This window comes from Gavia stellata, chromosome 7, assembly GCF_030936135.1.
Source record: "Gavia stellata isolate bGavSte3 chromosome 7, bGavSte3.hap2, whole genome shotgun sequence".
Taxonomy (NCBI): Eukaryota; Metazoa; Chordata; class Aves; order Gaviiformes; family Gaviidae; genus Gavia; species Gavia stellata.
Window position 1 is genome coordinate 31,977,551 of NC_082600.1, and position 18,473 is coordinate 31,996,023.

The 18,473-nt window shown below is 35.9% G+C and overlaps 1 protein-coding gene across 2 annotated transcripts in view; it reads left to right on the plus strand.

Annotated features, from left to right (window-relative positions):
* The window catches only part of PRKD1 (protein kinase D1), a 143,728-nt gene that overhangs the window by 65,787 nt on the left and 59,468 nt on the right, over window positions 1-18,473 (plus strand). For both annotated transcript variants that reach the window (XM_059819251.1, XM_059819252.1), the window contains exon 2: window positions 10,657-10,795. In XM_059819251.1, the coding sequence (XP_059675234.1) occupies window positions 10,657-10,795 (139 nt within the window). The remainder of the gene's footprint in view (window positions 1-10,656; window positions 10,796-18,473) is intronic.

Sequence of the window (18,473 nt, forward strand, 5' to 3'; positions counted from 1 at the left end):
ACTTCCGCAGAAGCCTCGATGAAAAATAAATCCAATCTTTTTCATGGAAATGGAGAAAGTTATATTAGTGTCTTGTGATAGCACAAATAGAGTTGCAGTAGTTATGCTAAAGCTCTCTTTGTTTGAGAGAAGTGTTCTTATTTAAGATTTTTCCTGTTTAATTGCATTGAGCTGTGGTGGGTTGACCCCAGCTAGCAGCCACTTGTCAGACTCAGTTCAGGACCAATGAGAGAAAACTCCCCTCCCGCCCCTGCCCCCCAGTCTTCAAATTTAACAACCTTTTTGAGCCATGTTTCTGATGTGTCAACTTTGCTTTCTGTTTGCTGTTGGGAAAAATATTCTAGATTTTAAAAAAATGCCGTGTAGCATTGTTAAGATGCTTTTATTTTGATTCTCTGCCTATATCTCTTGCTGCTTTCCCTAAACTGTGAGTTTTTAAAGTCTGCATACAAGTAGCTTGAGTAATATGGTGTATACTCAATATTTTTGGCAGTGAGCAATTTGAGTGGCAGAAGGCAAGCCGACATGTGGTGACAGGAGGCATAGGTAGCAAGAGAACATGTTTGTTTAAAGATATGTTGCAAAGGAAGCAACAATGGCCACAGGGAACAACCTGTACTGAAAGAGGCTGACAAAAAGGTTGCTCAGAGGTCAGGCTCTCTCCAAAATAGCCATGCTCCTATGTTTCACCATGGCCGTGTTTAATCTGTTTCACGGATATTTCTGTGAGGGAGCTCAGCTGTATTTTTCCTCTGTGGTCACAATTTTTCCATAGACAGCAGCTGCAGAAAAAGTTGTAGTTTGGTGCCAGTCCAAGTCAGGGTGTGTAGGCAAAGTACTCTGTTCCTGATCTGAGAGAGATGAAGGGATCTGAGTTGTGCAGCAAATCACTGCTTTAACCCTTGTAAACCTGGCTCCTTGCTGCTATCCTCAAGGCTCACAAGACCTCAGGAGCTGTCCTTTTCTTCTGTTGCTTCTTTACCTTTCCAGTGCAAGGTCTTTGTTCATTGATCATTTGTCTTCCTTTCTGTACCTGTGACAAACGGGCTTGACCTAAGCCTGTCTTGGGTAGTACTGCAATGCAAGTTGGTTAGTACTACTTATATTTCTGATACTTACTTTTCTTTCCTGTACAACTGAAAGCTGATTGCCGGGGAAAAGAAACAAGAAAGAAGGGAAAAAAGGAAAGGAAATAGGCAGTTTTGCCTAGCCTTGCTGTTTGGCTGCCTGGCAAGTACAAAGGCAATCACTGGAAGGTCTAGAGAGAGTCACCGTTTCTGAGATGTCTTAAGCACATCATGAAACATGCTGGAATGAGGTGAAGATGCCACTGCTGCTGGAGCAAGCACCAGCTCCTTTCTTACTCAGGTGTTGCTACATGTATTCTGTATAGCCATAGTGTGAACTTCTATTTAAACTCCAGAGTTTGTGTTAGTTTGTAGTAACTGTAGTGTTGTATGAAGAAAGTCTGAATGCTAAGTGGTATGTTTTACAACAAAACCATGAAGTCTCGTGGCATTTTCTTTCTGCATGAAGGAAAGAATACTATTTTCATGATAGGTTTGCGCTTGGTAAATAGAGCCTTTCAAAAATCTCTTGAGTTTTGCAAGTGAGTTAATAGTGACTGCCACAATTAAATGAGAATTTAGGCAGTCCAATTGGCCAAAAATTCTCTGCTTTTCAGTATTGTGAATTTGCTGTGTTGTAACCTCTGTAAAGAAAGGAAATCCTGACTTCTAAAAATAAAATGCATTCTTATTTTAAGAATGTAAAAGAAGAACATTTCAGTTTGGTTCATATGGTCGTTTCAAAAATTCTGTACATTTATATCTTTAAACAGTTGTATCAATGTAAGACTATTTAATTATTTTTAAACAAGTTAGGGTTAGTTCAACAACCTTGTTTAGGTTTGTCAACCTAACTTGTGTTTTAGCAAATTAGGTTAGGTCAACAAACACTCAGCGTGACTCAACTTCTCCACATGCTATGAAGAGATTGTTTAGCCCACAGTCCTTATGTGTGCTGGGTTATTATCTTTGTGCTGTGAAAGACTTCCAGGTTTTATCAAGGTTCTTGTTGCTGTTACCGTAATCACTAAGGACTTCTCTAAGAGGAAGGTTTGCAAAAATCTAACTAATTTAGAAGGAAAAAATAGCTAATTTTTAGAAGGAAAAAATAGTTATCACTAAAAAGGACACAGTTCAACTTAGAGAAAAAGGTCAATGAGGACTGAAAGAACTAAAATGACAACTCTCATACTTCCTAGAATAAAGCAACTGAAGCTGTCCCTTACAGGAAATGTGCAAAATTGTAGTAACATACAAAAAAGACAAAAACAAGAAGAGGACTTTTTTTTTTCTTTTGCACCTTTAGCACTACCTGTTCTGTTACATAAACATGACAATTTTAGTATGTTGAAAGAAGTATAATGATTACTGCAACACCCTTTTCCGACCATTGGATTAGATTAGTAATTACACTGAAACCAGCATCAATGTTTAGAGTATGAGTTTTCCAGCTCAGTCAGATAAAGTTCTTTATGTGAAAGAAATTTATTTCTTATCAGTTTTTCATTTGAGGTATCTACTGTGCTTATGTTCCAAATACATAATTATTAAACCAAACTGGTGAGAGAGTTGTCTCGCCTTAGATCACCTTAGTCTCACCTTTCCTTGTAGTTAATTTCTGTTAGAAATTGTGCTTTACTACAGAAAGAGGAAGGCTGAATACATTCTGCATTCAAATAACCATGTATATGTTTAATTATTATTAATTATTGAAAGTTTTCCAATTCATATTGGAAATACATTAACATTTAAATATATTAGGTCTTCTAAAGTTCTGTTTCGGTAATAATAAAACCATTTGATTGTCACAGTAATTTCATAGACTTTTAAATATCACCAGGTTTTTTTCAGCAGTTTGTCTTTGATCCTTGTATTGAGAACAACCGTTAATAAGACAGCACAGTTATGGATGTACGTAGTTCAGTTTGTGTCTGCGTGTGGATGGACATAAGCCATTGAAATTGTTGACTGATACAATGGATAATGGATTAAATGAATTACTGAATACTTAGTTTCTAGTTATTGAAATGTAATATGAATCTGCAGGTTTTTTTGTAGTATCACCTGAAGTCTTTTTAAATGAAAAGCCAGAATTTGCATAATCATTTGGCTTCTACACAGTTATTGGTGAAATATTTTGGTGGATTTTCTTGAGATGTTTACAGTTGCTACGGGTGAAAACACTTCAATGATTGCTTCCGCTTTGGTATCTGCTGAGGAACGGTTAGTGCTGAGCCTCCTTTTGCCTTGTGTTTTATGGATAATCTGCTGCCATTGTACCCACAAGCTGGGCAATACCAAATTATTACTTGAGATCCTGACCAGCAGGTTTTTTCACCTTAAAAAAAAAAAAATTTTAAAAAATCACTTTTTCAATCTTATGGGCAGATAACAGTTATGTGATATTTTCAGGAAATGAAAGAAGCACATAACTTCAGTCTGCTTACGGGTGACTTCAAATGCTAGCAGTGTTTCCTGTTTTTTACCATAAAAGCTGCTACAATATCATATAAAACATGTTTTATATGAATGTTTAGACAGCAGGTTTTTAAGGCTCAATGTTTCAAATAGAAGTCTGTTATGCTTTTCCCAGGTAATATACTTTCATTGTGGTAACATTACAGTACATGTAAGGAGAAACTGTTGGCATAATATGAGACAAACATTGTTGAAAAGGCAAGAGTGGGAATGCTGAAAACTGAAATTGAAGTCTTTCTTGTTGAAATTTTTGGAAGTAAACCTTAGGGTAATCACACCTTAAGAGGTATGTATATGCATTTTATTTCTTGTGGAGATGTAATTGATTAAAGTAGTACTAAAGTAGTATTCACAGTCTGTGAATGATCACTGCATCTCTACATTCAGTAAATATTAATAGTTTAAAAGCTAATAAACTAACAAATTTAAATCACTATTATCCAACAATAAATGCATTGTATTCGGAATTGTAATACATTTGTAATCACTACAAGCAACAGTAATGAGCATTATCTTGTTAATAGAATATTTCATTTTCCTTTTTAAAGGGGACAAGTAAGAAATAACTTGCAGCTTGATCCAGAAACATTGTCATACTAAAACTTCAAACAGTCCCTCTCTGCCATCCATGAAAGCTGATTTTTAAACAGAGATGATCTCTAAATTGCAAGTTTTTCTCATCAAGCTGTCTGAAATCAATTTGACTTTACTGTGACATAATTGTTGGTCTATTTAATGCTGTTTTACACTAATGACTGAAACCTTTTGTCCTGCAAACTTACATGTGTGTGCTTTATAAATAGTTACACTGATCAGTAATAGTCAAATTGTAAGTCAATTCAGTGCAACCCTGTAAAGGGCACAGAATCCAGATCTTCCTTGAAGTTTTAAGCCTGGTAAACAGTCAGTTTATTTACTGCCAGAATTTTGTTTCTTCATGGGAGTGATTAATTTTTTTTAAAATGTCATTGTCAGTATGATAAAAAAAAAGTATATTGTATTTCCTTTCTTGCAGAAGAGTATGTTATAGATTAGTTTGCTTTGAGAGTAGTAGTTGTTTATATGTGATATAACATTTACAGTAGTTTTCCTCTAGTGTACTAGGATATCCCTCTGGTACCTTACAGGTTGCTTACCCAGTAATACAGAATGAGGGAACGATACAGTGCTTCCACTCTAAGTCTATTGCGCTGATATAAACATAATAATGAACAGCATCTACATCGCAAGGCTGGACAACATTAACTGCTCTTATAGCAAAGCTAATACTTGTGCATCTTCTTAGGATAGTTTATATTTTAATTTTTCAAAAGTTTTTCTAGCAGTAAGTTACCTTTGATTTAGTAAATTAATGAACAAAACCTGTGGATGTACAATACAGAGTTTCCTCCGTATGATAATGACAGTTTTATTCAGAACGGTCATGCTAAGGTTAGCATTTTTTTTACCTAATATCACTGTGGATAGGCATAAGCAAGATTTAACATTGCTTGTGGGCAGGGAGAGTTGTACTTAATAAATAAATAAGTAAATAAATAATATAAAAATTAATAATACACATTTATTTTGTCCCCATTCTAGATACTAAATTTTTCATCATCATGATTGTTAGGTCATAGGAGGTTATCTACTTTATCCTTCTATCCCAACATAGAAAGATCAGCAGTCAGATTCCTGACATTTGTTTGATTTGTTCTGTTAAAAAACCCTGCAGTAATAGAGATTCTCTTTCTTAGGCAAACAATAAGATTAATTTTTAAAAAATTCTTATCCTTGCAAAGCTTTCCTTGTCTCCATTCTAATTCCCTGTATTATATCTCTCCCTGTGTTTTAGATTTGTTAATCCTTAATGTTCCATGAAGAGGAGAAACAGATTATTCCCTTCCTGTTAGCACCAGTCTTTTATGTATTTGAAGACCGTAATCACTTATGCCTCGATCCCAGACAGGGACTGCATGTGGCTAGGCTAAAGAACCTTCCTTTTTATGGAGGATATATCTAATACGTTGTAGCTTCCTAATGGTCTTACACATCTCTCATAAATTGGCCTTTAAAGCAAAGTTGAAAGTACAAGTTTGGAAAATAGAAATAAGGCTTTTTAAAGGATTCACATTGCACATTGGATAGTCTCTTCAATAGTAATTGCAATCCTTCTTATTTGTATTTTGTTTTGGTTTTTTAAAGTGCTTTAATTAAAAAATACTCTCAGCTTTTCCAGAACTTCAGTGTCTATGGCAAACCAATTTTTCAACTTATCTTCAGGTGCGCTGAACCTTTCATTCTTAGACTGAATACGTTTTGTAGTTTTAAGTGTCTTAGAAGCATGTTGTCCAGTATTTCTTCTACTCACACTGGAAAATATGTAATAAATAACAACATCATTGCTGGGGATAGACTTATATTAATACAGAAATTTTGGTAAATTGCAAATCTGGAACCCAATTTGTTTGTAAGTAAAGAAGACGCCGGTCTTGTTTAATATCTTTATCGATGATCTGGATGAGGGGATTGAGTGCTCCCTCATCAAGTTTGCAGACGACACCAAGTTGGGTGGGAGTGTTGATCTGCTTGAGGGTAGGAAGGCTCTGCAGAGGGATCTGGACAGGCTGGATCGATGGGCCCAGGCCAATTGGATGAAGTTCAATAAGGCCAAGTGCCGGGTCCTGCACTTTGGCCACAACAACCCCAGGCAACGCTACAGGCTTGGGGACGAGTGGCTGGAAAGCTGCCTGGTGGAAAAGGACCTGGAGGTGATTGTTGACAGCCGGCTGAATATGAGGCAGCAGTGTGCCCAGGTGGCCAAGAAGGCCAACGGCATCCTGGCCTGTATCAGAAATAGTGTGGCCAGCAGCAGTAGGGAGGTGATTGTGCCCCTGTACTCGGCGATGGTGAGGCCGCACCTCGAATCCTGTGTTCAGTTTTGGGCCCCTCACTACAAGGAGGACATTGAGGTGCTGGAGCGTGTCCAGAGAAGGGCAATGAAGCTGGTGAGGGGTCTGGAGCACAAGTCTTATGCGGAGCGGCTGAGGGAGCTGGGGTTGTTCAGTCTGCAGAAGAGGAGGCTGAGGGGAGACCTTATCGCTCTCTACAAGTACCTGAAAGGAGGTTGCAGAGAGGTGGGTGTTGGTCTCTTCTCCCAAGTGACTAGTGACAGGACAAGAGGAAATGGCCTCAAGTTGCACCAGGGGAGGTTCAGGCTGGATATTAGGAAAAAGTTCTTTACTGAGAGAGTGGTGAAACACTGGAACAGGCTGCCCAGGGAGGTGGTGGAGTCACCATCACTGGAGGTATTCAAGGAGCGTGTGGATGTGGCATTGTGGGATGTGGCTTGATGGGCATGGTGCTGTGTGGTGTGGGTGGGTTGTTTTGGTGTGGGTTGTGGTGTGTTTTGTAGTTTGTGGGTAGGTGGGGGTTTTTTTGGTTTTTTTGGTGGTTTTTTTTTTTTTTTTGGTTGGACTTGATGATCTTACAGGTCTTTTCCAACCTTAGTGATTCTGTGAAATCATGTTAGGGAGCTGATCTTTCTTTCTATTAAGAAAGGGGCGGGCACTTGAAATACACAACTAGACTGTGGCAGTTCAACAGGTTATTATGCTGTAAAGGTCATTTATCCTGTTTCAGTTGTAAACTAATGCACCTTAGATTAAGCCACACTGAAAGCAGTTTAAGAAGATGCATTTTATTTCACACTTGGAGTAGGCAATCAACATGTACATGGACAGTTATGATGTCTTAATGACTACTGATGACTTGTGAAGTATCCAGAAATAGATCCTTTTCCTGAACCCCATGTAAGCAATTTTCCACTCTCCTGATTCTTACAGAAATATCATATTTCCTCGTTATAGAAATTACAATGACCATCTTACTCCTGGTAATTCCATTTTAAGCAGCTATTACACTGAAACAAGGGCTTCTATTAGTGTTGGGAATTTAGACTCAGTACTATCGGTTTTAGTTAGTTTTTAGTTAGCTTAGCTTTAGTTAGCTTTTAGGTAGCTTGACATATATGCATTTCCTATTTTGCCCTGTATTTGGCAAAAATAAATGCTATTTACAGTGTTGTAGTACCAAGCAATGTGGCTGCTTTTTGTTTACTTTTGTTTGTGCATATCAACATTATTGTTGGCAGGAATAAGCTTAGCTGAGGGAACATTTTTGTCACTGTTGCAACAGTTGGTCCTTACACAATGTTTTATTTGGAGACTCGTACCATCAAAATGGCTTTCTTGGCATGAGAGTAGTTTATCTGAGGAAAACTAACTCGAACCCAGAAGATAATTCTTGTATATAATTTACAAAAAATGTTGTGATTGAATTTATTTTTCTCTACAGAATATAATAAATGATACCTCAAAGTACACGTATTTATACATATTCATATATAATAGATGTAATATAGCAAATACTTTTATAGGTAGAAAAAATAGAGCTAATTTGAAAAGAGCAAATGGAATGGGAATATAAAGAGAGAACAAACAATTTAAGTCATAATAAGTTTAGAGAGAAATGACTGTACTGTCTCTGAGTGAAATGAGAAAATTCTTTCAGTGTTTGAAAAAGATCAGCCATGCCCATTTTGAAAGAATTTTTTTTTTAATTTTTCACTGCATCTGTAAAAGAAAATTCTCACTCTTATGACATGCCATCAGGCTTGTATACTGTAGCAAGGTAGGAAACTGTTTAATTAAAATTATAATCCTGGAATGACTTTCTCATGCATGTTGTAAATTTAAAATGTTTAAGGGGAGGAGTGAATTTGCCCGCTGCCAGCTCAAGTGCTGGAGTGAGGGAAGAAGAGCTTCTCCAGCCATGGAGCACCATGACACAAGCATCTGAGTGGCTTCAGCAGGCTTTTAGGTTCAGCTCAGCACTGCTACGTCAGATGTTGAATGGCTCTATAAAACACTCAGGTGTCTCTTAGTGCCTGCGTAATCTACTTTTCTATTACCTAGGCTACACTAGCACCTGTATGCATGAAGAGAGTAATTGCAGTTCAGATTACATCTCCTTTCGAAAGCTTTGATTCACTCCCACTTACGCTTAATGTAAAGCAAATTTCTTTAAAAGCTAGAGTAACTATTTAACATCTAAGCCATTAATTTAGTTTGTTCTTGAAATAGAAAAATGCTTTTGGAACTAGGTTGAATAATTTATTATTTTAATGAGATTTGGAAATGATACTTTGAGAATTAAGGTCCTTCAGCATTATTTGGCTTATTCTTACAGTTTTAATCCTTAATATTTACTGCATCTTAAGTATGTGATACTTGAAATATTTCATCTTCACATTTGGGACTGTGGGAGAAAATGTCATCTAGGTTATGCTGTCTTTATGCAGGATTAAGAATATTTCATGTAAGAGAACTTTTTCTCAGAATTTTCTCAGAAATTCCTCCCTTAGGTGAAAATTACTGTTGTTACTATATTTAGGAGTTTATTTCAATTATACTGGAACTTAAGTCTCTTCTGTCCCTTCTTTAGTTAAGATGATAGAGGGTATTACTTTAGAATTAAAATATAGCTATAGAGTAACACGAAGACACAAAGATGCACAGATTCACATTCTTGTGTAATGAAAATTGATTTTGTCTACATTCTCTTTCCAAAACACTGCTGTTTTACCTTCTTGGTAAACTTTTAAAATTGAAGTTAATATGGTTCCTTAATTTTACATCTCTTTTGGTAATTGAATAAAAATTGAATGTTTTTGATGTATAGACACCAATAATAATGCCTGTGTACAGTCAAGAATGGTTCCTGGCTTCCCAGGAAAAGGCACTTTTCTAAGGAGAGTATGAAGCAAGTAGAAGGTGCCTACACAGTGGAATCATCCAAATATGGCAGCATTTCATTACTTTACTGGTTATTTCATGAAAAAATATGACTTTTGGCTGGCTAACAACTCCATTAGAAGTGTGGCCTATATGACAACTTTATTTTAAATAAACAAAAATTCAGTATCCATCTTTACTAATTTTATTCCACCTCGCTTTGCTTTTGTAAGATTTAAATGTGGTAATGCATATCTTTTTACAGAACTAGATTATTCAGTGTTCATTATTTTACAGAGGAATATGAAAATAGAAAATACCATTTTTGCTCCTCTTAACAAGAATAAAACCATGCATAATGTTTTTAGAAGGCAACAGACCAAACTTGTAGACAGCAAGTTTTTGGTCCACATCGAGATGGTAATCATCAGTGAGAAATATGTGAATTGAACATGACATAGTAAGCCATTTTCAGCGTTACGAACATGGTAAAGTACACCTTGCTGTTACTGAAACTATTAATTCAACTGAGATTATGAATATGAATGGTTAACTGATTACAAGGAAAGTTCTACAAATACGTATCTCTCGTATATGTAATTGTAATGCCTGTTTAGATGTACATGTGTTTGATGTTGATGCCAGCCTTCTCAAAGTTTGGCAATAGATTGCCAACTCTTTCAGTTCATAATTAGTAGAGGATAAATGTGCTCAAGGAAATGGCCTTGAAATAGTATCTCATACGATATAGGTAAGTGATCTATCTAGGATTTTTAATGTGGTGCACAGTGCACATGAACAAAAATTCTGCATCTTTAAACACATGCATTACAGCAGAATTTTGCAGATATTCTGTGAGAATATTTTATGTTTCAGAATCTGGAAATTGTTTTTGTTCAGCATAAAACCCATATGAATAACTATATACAGCAACTTTTATTTTTCAGGCAGGTAATCTGCCCAACCAAGAATATAGGCTGGAAGGGAGCTCCATAGGTCATCTGGTCCAAACACCTGCTCCAGGAGAGTCTAATTAGATCAACTTGCTCAGGAACTTGTCCTTGAAAAAGCTGTCAGAAGTGGCTAAGGGATGCACTTACTTCTCTTTCATTTCCTAGTGGATACCACGTTGCTCACAGAGGAAGAGAAAGGCAAATGAGCTTAGTTGCTTGGGGGAAAAGCCATTTTCAGAACATAGTGATAAATATTGTCATCTATGAAAAAAATATGTATTCTGTTTGGACCTAGTCTGAGGAATGATCTAGTCTGCCCTCAAAATTTAATTATATTACTTGTATTTTACAATGTAGTAAATTCTCGTGGGTTTGTATTTGCAGTTTCCCGAATGTGGTTTCTACGGAATGTACGACAAAATTCTGCTTTTCCGCCATGACCCTACCTCTGAAAACATTCTCCAGTTGGTCAAATCAGCTGCAGATATCCAAGAAGGAGACCTAGTTGAAGTTGTCTTGTCAGGTAACTAAAAAACAATGAAAATTACTGTCATGCTTTTGCAACCAAGAACATCTACAGTATTTTTGTCCCAGTTAGGATTCAAGAAAAAGGAAATATTGTTTGTATGGACTTTGACCTACGCTGTGCCAAAATCTTTCTCAGTGGTATATAGACATATTATGTCCATTAATTCTTTCTTTTTTCCTGTTGCACTGTATACTTTTTAACAGCTTTATTTTGTCCATATTGCTAGTTAGGCAACAGGTTAATTTTAATAAGCAATTTGAAATACTCATATTCTACATTGTTAGAGGTAAAAATCATCCTGTGTGGCAGCACAACCCTTTTCAAAGAAGCACAGTAGAAACAAAAATTAACAAGTAACAACAAAATACAATAGATATTTTAGCATTTACTTAATTAACAGAGTAGCTTGAAAATTGGAATTGGTCTTCGCATATCTTGCATGAAGTATCAACAGTTTAATATTTAATTGGATAGAGTATGCATTTTTTCTATTAGTTGATGCAATCAGTTCATAATTACCCGCGGAAGAATTGTTAAGGCTGTTCTTGCTAACAGTGACCTGACTTCTTTGAAAGTAAGGATTTTTAGCTTTTACCTTGTATGAAGTGCCATGAAAATGTCCACTGGAAATAGAGTAACTGCTTTTTCAAAGCCCTACATAACAATGCCTGCCAGGGCTGCTCTGACTCCTTACATTTGCAATTTTTTAAATTATGAAAGGAAGGGAAGAGGAATATTTAAATTCTAGGTGGGGCAGCAAATAAAATTATAGAAATATGTATTATTTATGGATGGCTGTCCAAGAGGACTGCTGAATGCTTCTTGTACAGGACTATCGATTGTGTGACAGGTATAAGTAATGGTATGGAAGGTGAAAAGTTGGAACAAAGAAAATAACTATTTAGGGACGAGGAAATACAAAAGTTAGAGGAGACAAGTTGATAATGTAAGTCCATGCAAAGCCAGAGAATGAAAGTTACAGTCTGAAGGTGACTAGCAGGTGAAGAGATGTAAGAGATGTAGTATAAGTGAATCATGAGGTGAAAGGCCAAATTTTGGAAGTAATGAAATGACAAATGGATTTAAGGAGCATGTTTGGCCAGCAGAGTGGTAGTAAAGGGTGGATTACTCTAAGTGAAGTAGGAAATAAGCACAAATTATGTGACTGGAGTGTAGAGGAAGTCTGGGGACTGTCAATAGGACTTGTCAAAAGCTTAGATGTAAGAAGGGATGAGGTATGTGACTAAGAATGGTGCACAGTTTACAAGGGTATGCAGCAGAGTGAATGCTGGAATTGTAAAGATGTAAAGGTGGTATTTGATAAATAAAACTTAGAAGATGGCTGAAGCATTTTATTTTGTCAGTTGGAACATGCAGTTGGAGCATCTGGAAAGACACTTAAAAATAGACATGTATGTCATATAAAAGTAGAAATTGAATCTATAGAAGAGTGTAGGATTAGTGAAGAGAAAGCCAAAGTCCTAATGGATGCTGAAAAGAATGGAGGTAAGAGTTAGGTCACATAATCTAATCCAACTGAGCTTTTACATATAGTTTTCTTGTATAGGACCCTATTCCCTACTCTTTGATTAGAGTAGGAAGAAGAAATAATGCAAGTCATTCCTCTAAGTCATCATTCATCCTTTCCCTATCAGGAAACAAATTTTTCCCTTTTGAAAAGATACCAGTAATCTCTATTTCATATTTCCCACAGAAGATAATCACTCCAGATCAGTAAATCAGATGCAGTGGAAAAAAATCAGCAAGGATTTTAGTGCTTTATTTGATGGATTGTTTATATGCTTTTGAAATGGAGACCATATATCTTCCAGTTCGACAAAACTAGGCAAATAGCTGTTTAAATCTTCAAGAGCAGCACTTTACGCAGTACTTGCAAGTGATAAAGGAGAACTACGCTGTTTAAGAGCATTAGGGGATTTATGGCTTTATTTTTTAGGTGAAGCGTCTTTCCACAAAAGTGGTCAAGCATAAGCAACTCTGCAATATTTAGAGGAAGGCTATTAAACCAGCACTGTGTGAAAGTGTGGGTGGTACCTACAGTTGCCCAGGATCTGTATATTTTTTCCTCTCACCCTCCAGTTTAGAGTATGCATTGCTGACTGAAGGCCTGGAATTTTTAATATCAAACGAAGTACTGTTGTACTGTGTTCTAATAACCAAATTTTAGCTAAAGGTAAATCCCCAAAAGAGCACTATTATACATTTCCTAGTAATTCTGTTACACAGTTGTTGACAGTGTTGATCACCTGTATCGTTTTATCTGGTTTTATTTATGATGAACTCATGAAAGAAATTTATCTTTTTTTATTACCATCTTGTTATTGATTTATGTAACTTCTGTAATGAACTATTTCCCTTTTGCAATTCACGGGCTATATCAACTGTATCAACAGTTGTGCAACTGTAGCAGTGTGTCATGATGGGTTAAAAAAAGAAAAAAGAAAAAGAAAATAGAGAATTTAGGGGATCCAAATCTTATAGAAGGTCATTGTAATGGAGAAAATTCATAGACTAAGAAAATTGTTGTATCTTGAATAAATTTACACTGCAAAAAACACGTATAAGATTATGATGTATAACTAAGTACGTTATTATTTTTTGCCTACTGTTTCATAGTTTTACAGGAAATAGGGTGTGAATGTACCTGCATAGTCAGAGTGTTTCCGAGTCTTTAATTCTTGATTTCGTTAACTTGTTTTCACTGAAAGCAATTAGTAGTTCTAATCCCTAAGAATAGTTCTTGTTTGAGTTTTATCATCCTATTAGCAGTTAGTAATAGAATTAGTTTCTGTCTCTTTGTTTTGTTTGGTTTTTGGTTTTTGTGTCCTGTCCCCTGCCTTCCCCCTTTCAGGGATTCCTGAAAGCTGGTCAGTAAAGACTGAGGGAAAGAAAGCACTGAGTACCTTTGCCTTTTCCCTAACCTTTGTCACCAGGTTGCCTGTCCCATTCAGCAACAGGACCACATTTTCCCTCATCTTCCTTTTGCTGCTTTAGTTAAGAAGGTGAAGGTTACTGTTCCTTCATATTTAATCAAATGGTATTCTCTCTTAATCTTGTGGAAATCATCGTAGCACAACATGGTGAAATAGGACTGAAAAGAGATTACAAGCATGCACTTCAGATGCTTTAAGTAGGTCTGTGTTATAACACGTATAAATATTAGTTCTCCTTTTTCATTGTTCTTCACCTTCTCTTTTCTCTCCTGTTGCCTGAGTTCTTGTATGAGTCAGTGCTCTGCTCTTGAACTATTCTGCTGTGGTAGGCATGCCCACATGACTAAGAAAGCTGATTTATGTAAGGTATTAGTTACGTCTTCTGCTCCTCTTATGTTTTAAGAAACAAAACTGAGAAAGAGAATTAATATCCTTTAACAACAGTTCTTCAGCATTTTCATTCCAAAAATTGTTTTTGTAAGGATGATTTCAGTTAATCTTTATCAAGCCATCGTATCACCACAGATCACCAAAATATACCTCTAGGTCCTCTGGCTACAAGTGACTTAATGTTCCAGTCTTTTTGTTACAAATAAAAACACTTCTTGACAAAGAAGAGCTGTGGGGTTTTCTTGAAGTTTTTTTTGTACCACTTTTTAGATTCTTTAACTTAATGCCTGCCACTTATGCCAGTGATCCTTCAGGAATTTCAGAACATAGCTATGTAAAATCTTCTACAAGTTATTAGAACTTTGCATAAAAATGACATTTCTTGCACATGACCTAAACAGATGCCAAGGATTTTACAGCAGGTAGCAATTTATAAACATTAGAAAGACTGTTCAAATAGAATGGACTAAAGCAGTCAGGAAACAATATTTAAATTATTTCATTTTCTTGCCCCAAAACTATTTTAATATTTTAGTCTCAGATTAAATAAGTATTTAATAGCAGTTCTATCAATCTAAGAGGAAATGTTTTCATTTAAAATATATGCACCTTAAATACTGATAATGGGTGTAAGAAATTATTGGAATAGTACGTGCAATCAGAAAAGTTTTTCTCTTACTTTCTGACCTTTAGATCCTCAAGAAAAGCATAATGCATTTTTGAACGCTATTCTGTAAATCTAGATAGTTGTTTAGTTTCAGATACACTGTCTTTTCTGTCATGTAAGATTGTAAGGTTTTTATATAATACCAACAAAACCCCAAAGAAAATTGTAGGAGTTTTATGATTTTGTTATTTCAAGCGATGAATATGTTAAAAGATTATCCAAATTTGAGCTTTGAAGGCAAACAGTTCTATTGCTTATTACTTTACTAAGGTACTGGAAAAGAAAATGTGAGATGTCAGAACTCCTCTAATAGACTAATATACTTTATTTAGAAATCTTCTTCCCTCTTTTTCTCCAAAAATGACAAGTGTTTTCATCTGGTACTACTTTGATAATCCAAAGATTATATGGGGCTTCATGGAGAACTGGTTAAGTATCTAGTTCATGTAGTTCTGGAGTTGAGGACTTTTTTTCCCTCCCCAATTACAGTGGTATGAGTTCAGCAAGAAATACCATTTCATTTCTCATACCTCTTCATGAAACTTGTCTTTGTACATTACACACACATAAATGCCTTTCTGCTAGTACAGTATGAGGTTTTAAAGTGATGTAGTTAATCGATGCAAGCTGCTTCTTAGAACAACGGTTGTGATTTTTTAATAAAACACTGAAATTGGCTTTAAAAAAAACAACCAACAAACAAAAACAGTTGTTACCCACCTAGCTATGTAAAGAGATCTTATTATGAAACCTTGACAACGACATGGCGTTTGCCAGAGGAGGAGTGGAGACCACTGAGTCATCAGTTGGTGATACTTCAAGGAGTTTAACAGCTGAAACCCAAGAAAAGGGGTGGTTTAATTGTTTGCACCTTTCCAGTTGCATTGTCATGCCAGATTCCTCAGTGTGATTTCCTGAAGCTGGAATCCCAGCTTTCATCAACTTGGGTCTGCTTTCAATCTTCCTCCTGTCCTACTGCAGGAGTTTCCTGTGAAGAGTAATTGCTAAGACATGTTTTCTATATTGACATGCTGTAACACCAGCTCCTAAACGCTACAGCAAGAGTAAGTAAAAGATCAGCCAGGCAGTAACTGTTCTAATACTGTAGAACTGGGAATGATTTCCTCCCCCAGTTGCACATGAACTTTAACATTGCAGAAATCGCTGGATTTAGACTCATCTGCTAACAGTTCAATGTTTTTTACTAGACAACACAGTGCTCAGAAGACTTTCTTTCTCTCTAAATGCAAAGGACAGCAAATGAAACTTGTAATATGTCATGGCCTGACTGATAATTACATTATTACAAATGAAAGCCTTCAGTCAGATATCTCAAGCTATACAAGAAATTAAATACACTGCCTCCATAAACACTCAAGAGCATCAGTTTCCTCCCACAGATGAGCCTTAACTAAATGCAGCAATTCATTTTTTCAATGTTAAAATTCCTGTGTCATGGAGGGGAGGAAACTCTCTTCTCTGGTCTTGCAGAACTGGGAATAAAGAACTATATAAACAGTCTGTAATGTTTGGGGAAGTATTCAAACTAATGCGGGCAGTTTTTTGTTGAAATATATTCAGACATTCAAATTATTATAGATTTTGGCAATAGTGCATCACAAATTAGCTGAAGATGGGTTATTTCTCCTTTTTTAATTTAAAAAAAAAAAAGTCTACCTAAATACAGGGCCATAAGAATTTTTTTCGTGATACTTGATAATTTGGATGTGCCTTGAAAATTTATTTTGAAGGGAGGAAAAACCCCTCTGAAAACAGGAGAGATTGTCCCTGAGCATTACAGTGGATGATATTGAGCACTTCAGCAGTGGGATGGACAAAAGAAATGCAATATATGTTCAGATGCTTATGTTGAACTGGTTGAAGTGTTCTATTTCTAGCCTACATTACAAATATCTAAACAGAATATACATTCTAAAGTTCAGTAAATTCAAGGTATATTATGGCAATTATTTTTGAATGGCATGTCTGAAAGAGTCAGTAGAACATAGTGTGCTGTGGGTAAACATCCCCTGAGGCACTGATATCTGATGTCAAAAGCTATACTGATCTACTGCATTCATTTTTTTATTGCACATGTCGATACTGGTCAGGGTAGAGAAAGCTGAACTGTCAGTCCTAGTACTGTGGGGTTATACAATCAGTTCATATCCTGATACTATGCATTTTCTGATTTTCATTGTTTACTTAATTACAAGGTTTTTTATAAAGGCTGAACAACCTGTGATTTATTCTTTTTTTTTTTCTTAATGTACTTACGTTCTTAGCAGTTTAAGGAATAATAAATATGATGATCTTCTGCTTTAGAGTTTATATTACAGGTTCTTGAAAGATATGAAAATTTATCTAGAAAAATATATAGTTGAGAGGAGTTGCTCATTGTAGCTGAAGCACTTTAGTACATTTTAGGGAAAAAAATTGTACCTGCAGATGTCATACAATATAACTGAAACAGTTTGTGGTAGAGCTAGCGGTTTCTGGTGAAACACAAGAAATTAATCAGCTCAGAATGCAGCACCTGCTGTGCTTTTATATTCATAATGAACATTATTACTTCTGTTTTGCATTGGTGCGTTATGCAGTAGGATTTTAATGGAGTGTAAGAATCGCGTTAACTCACTGAACAAATGTGTGTCTGTCTGCTGACTGGTCCAGAGGAGATAAGCACCGGCTGTTGCAGTCAGCCAGATGAATTGTCATTCAGTGTCAATATAGATTCTGGCATTTTGGAAGTGAAAGGTCGAGGATTATTATGAGAGTGGAAGCAAAAGGGTATGTTGAGTTACAGATTCAGTCAACTGCACATTGAAAGAGGAAAAGGGAACTTCCATTACGAACATTAGTAGCCCTCATAAATACAGGGGTTTTTACCTCTTACATAATTTTCTTCTTTTTATTTTATGTATTTTTAAAATATTAATCTGTTTTAATACTTTTGTTTCAGTTGACTACATGGGATTCTGATAGTGTTTGTATAGGAGATGTAGGGACACTTTAGAAATGTATTAAACCCACAAATTTGTATGTTGAACCCAGCTGGTTCATTAGGCTACACTCCTGGGCATTCATTGAACAGTATCACTAATACCATTCTGTCAGTAACGTATTGCTTGCCATGTTGCTGTTTTCTTAGCTGTGCATTTTCTATTTAATTTCTTTTTCAAAATGTTACAAAAGCTCATCTGTTCTCCTGATGCACAAAAGAGGAAAGTCCTTTACTAGTGCTGTGGAACTCTCCCCTACTGTGTTCATTGAATCCGACATTTACTTTGTTAAATGGCATTTCAGACTGAAAAAGGATCTGAATCTTTGGAGAAAGGATTTTATTAAGTTATATTTGTAGGAAGGTTTCCTTTTGTTTACAATACCTGCAAAAATTAGGAGGCAGCCCAAACCGGGAAGCAAGGTACAGAAGTTGCAGTCAGTTTTAATCAAAGATGTCTGTAAATGAGTAGTCAGTCATTCATAAACACTGGAAGGAAGAGAAACCAAAAGTTGCATCTTTGTAGGTCTCTCTCTCTCTAAAATGCAGTCTTGCTGTTTGCTAAAAAAAGGAAGTAAATTTATGTGAGGTGAACTTAAGTTGAAAAGTGTTCTTCAGTCTTGATGTGATTAAGTAGTATTTGCGACAAGCTTCAGCTGG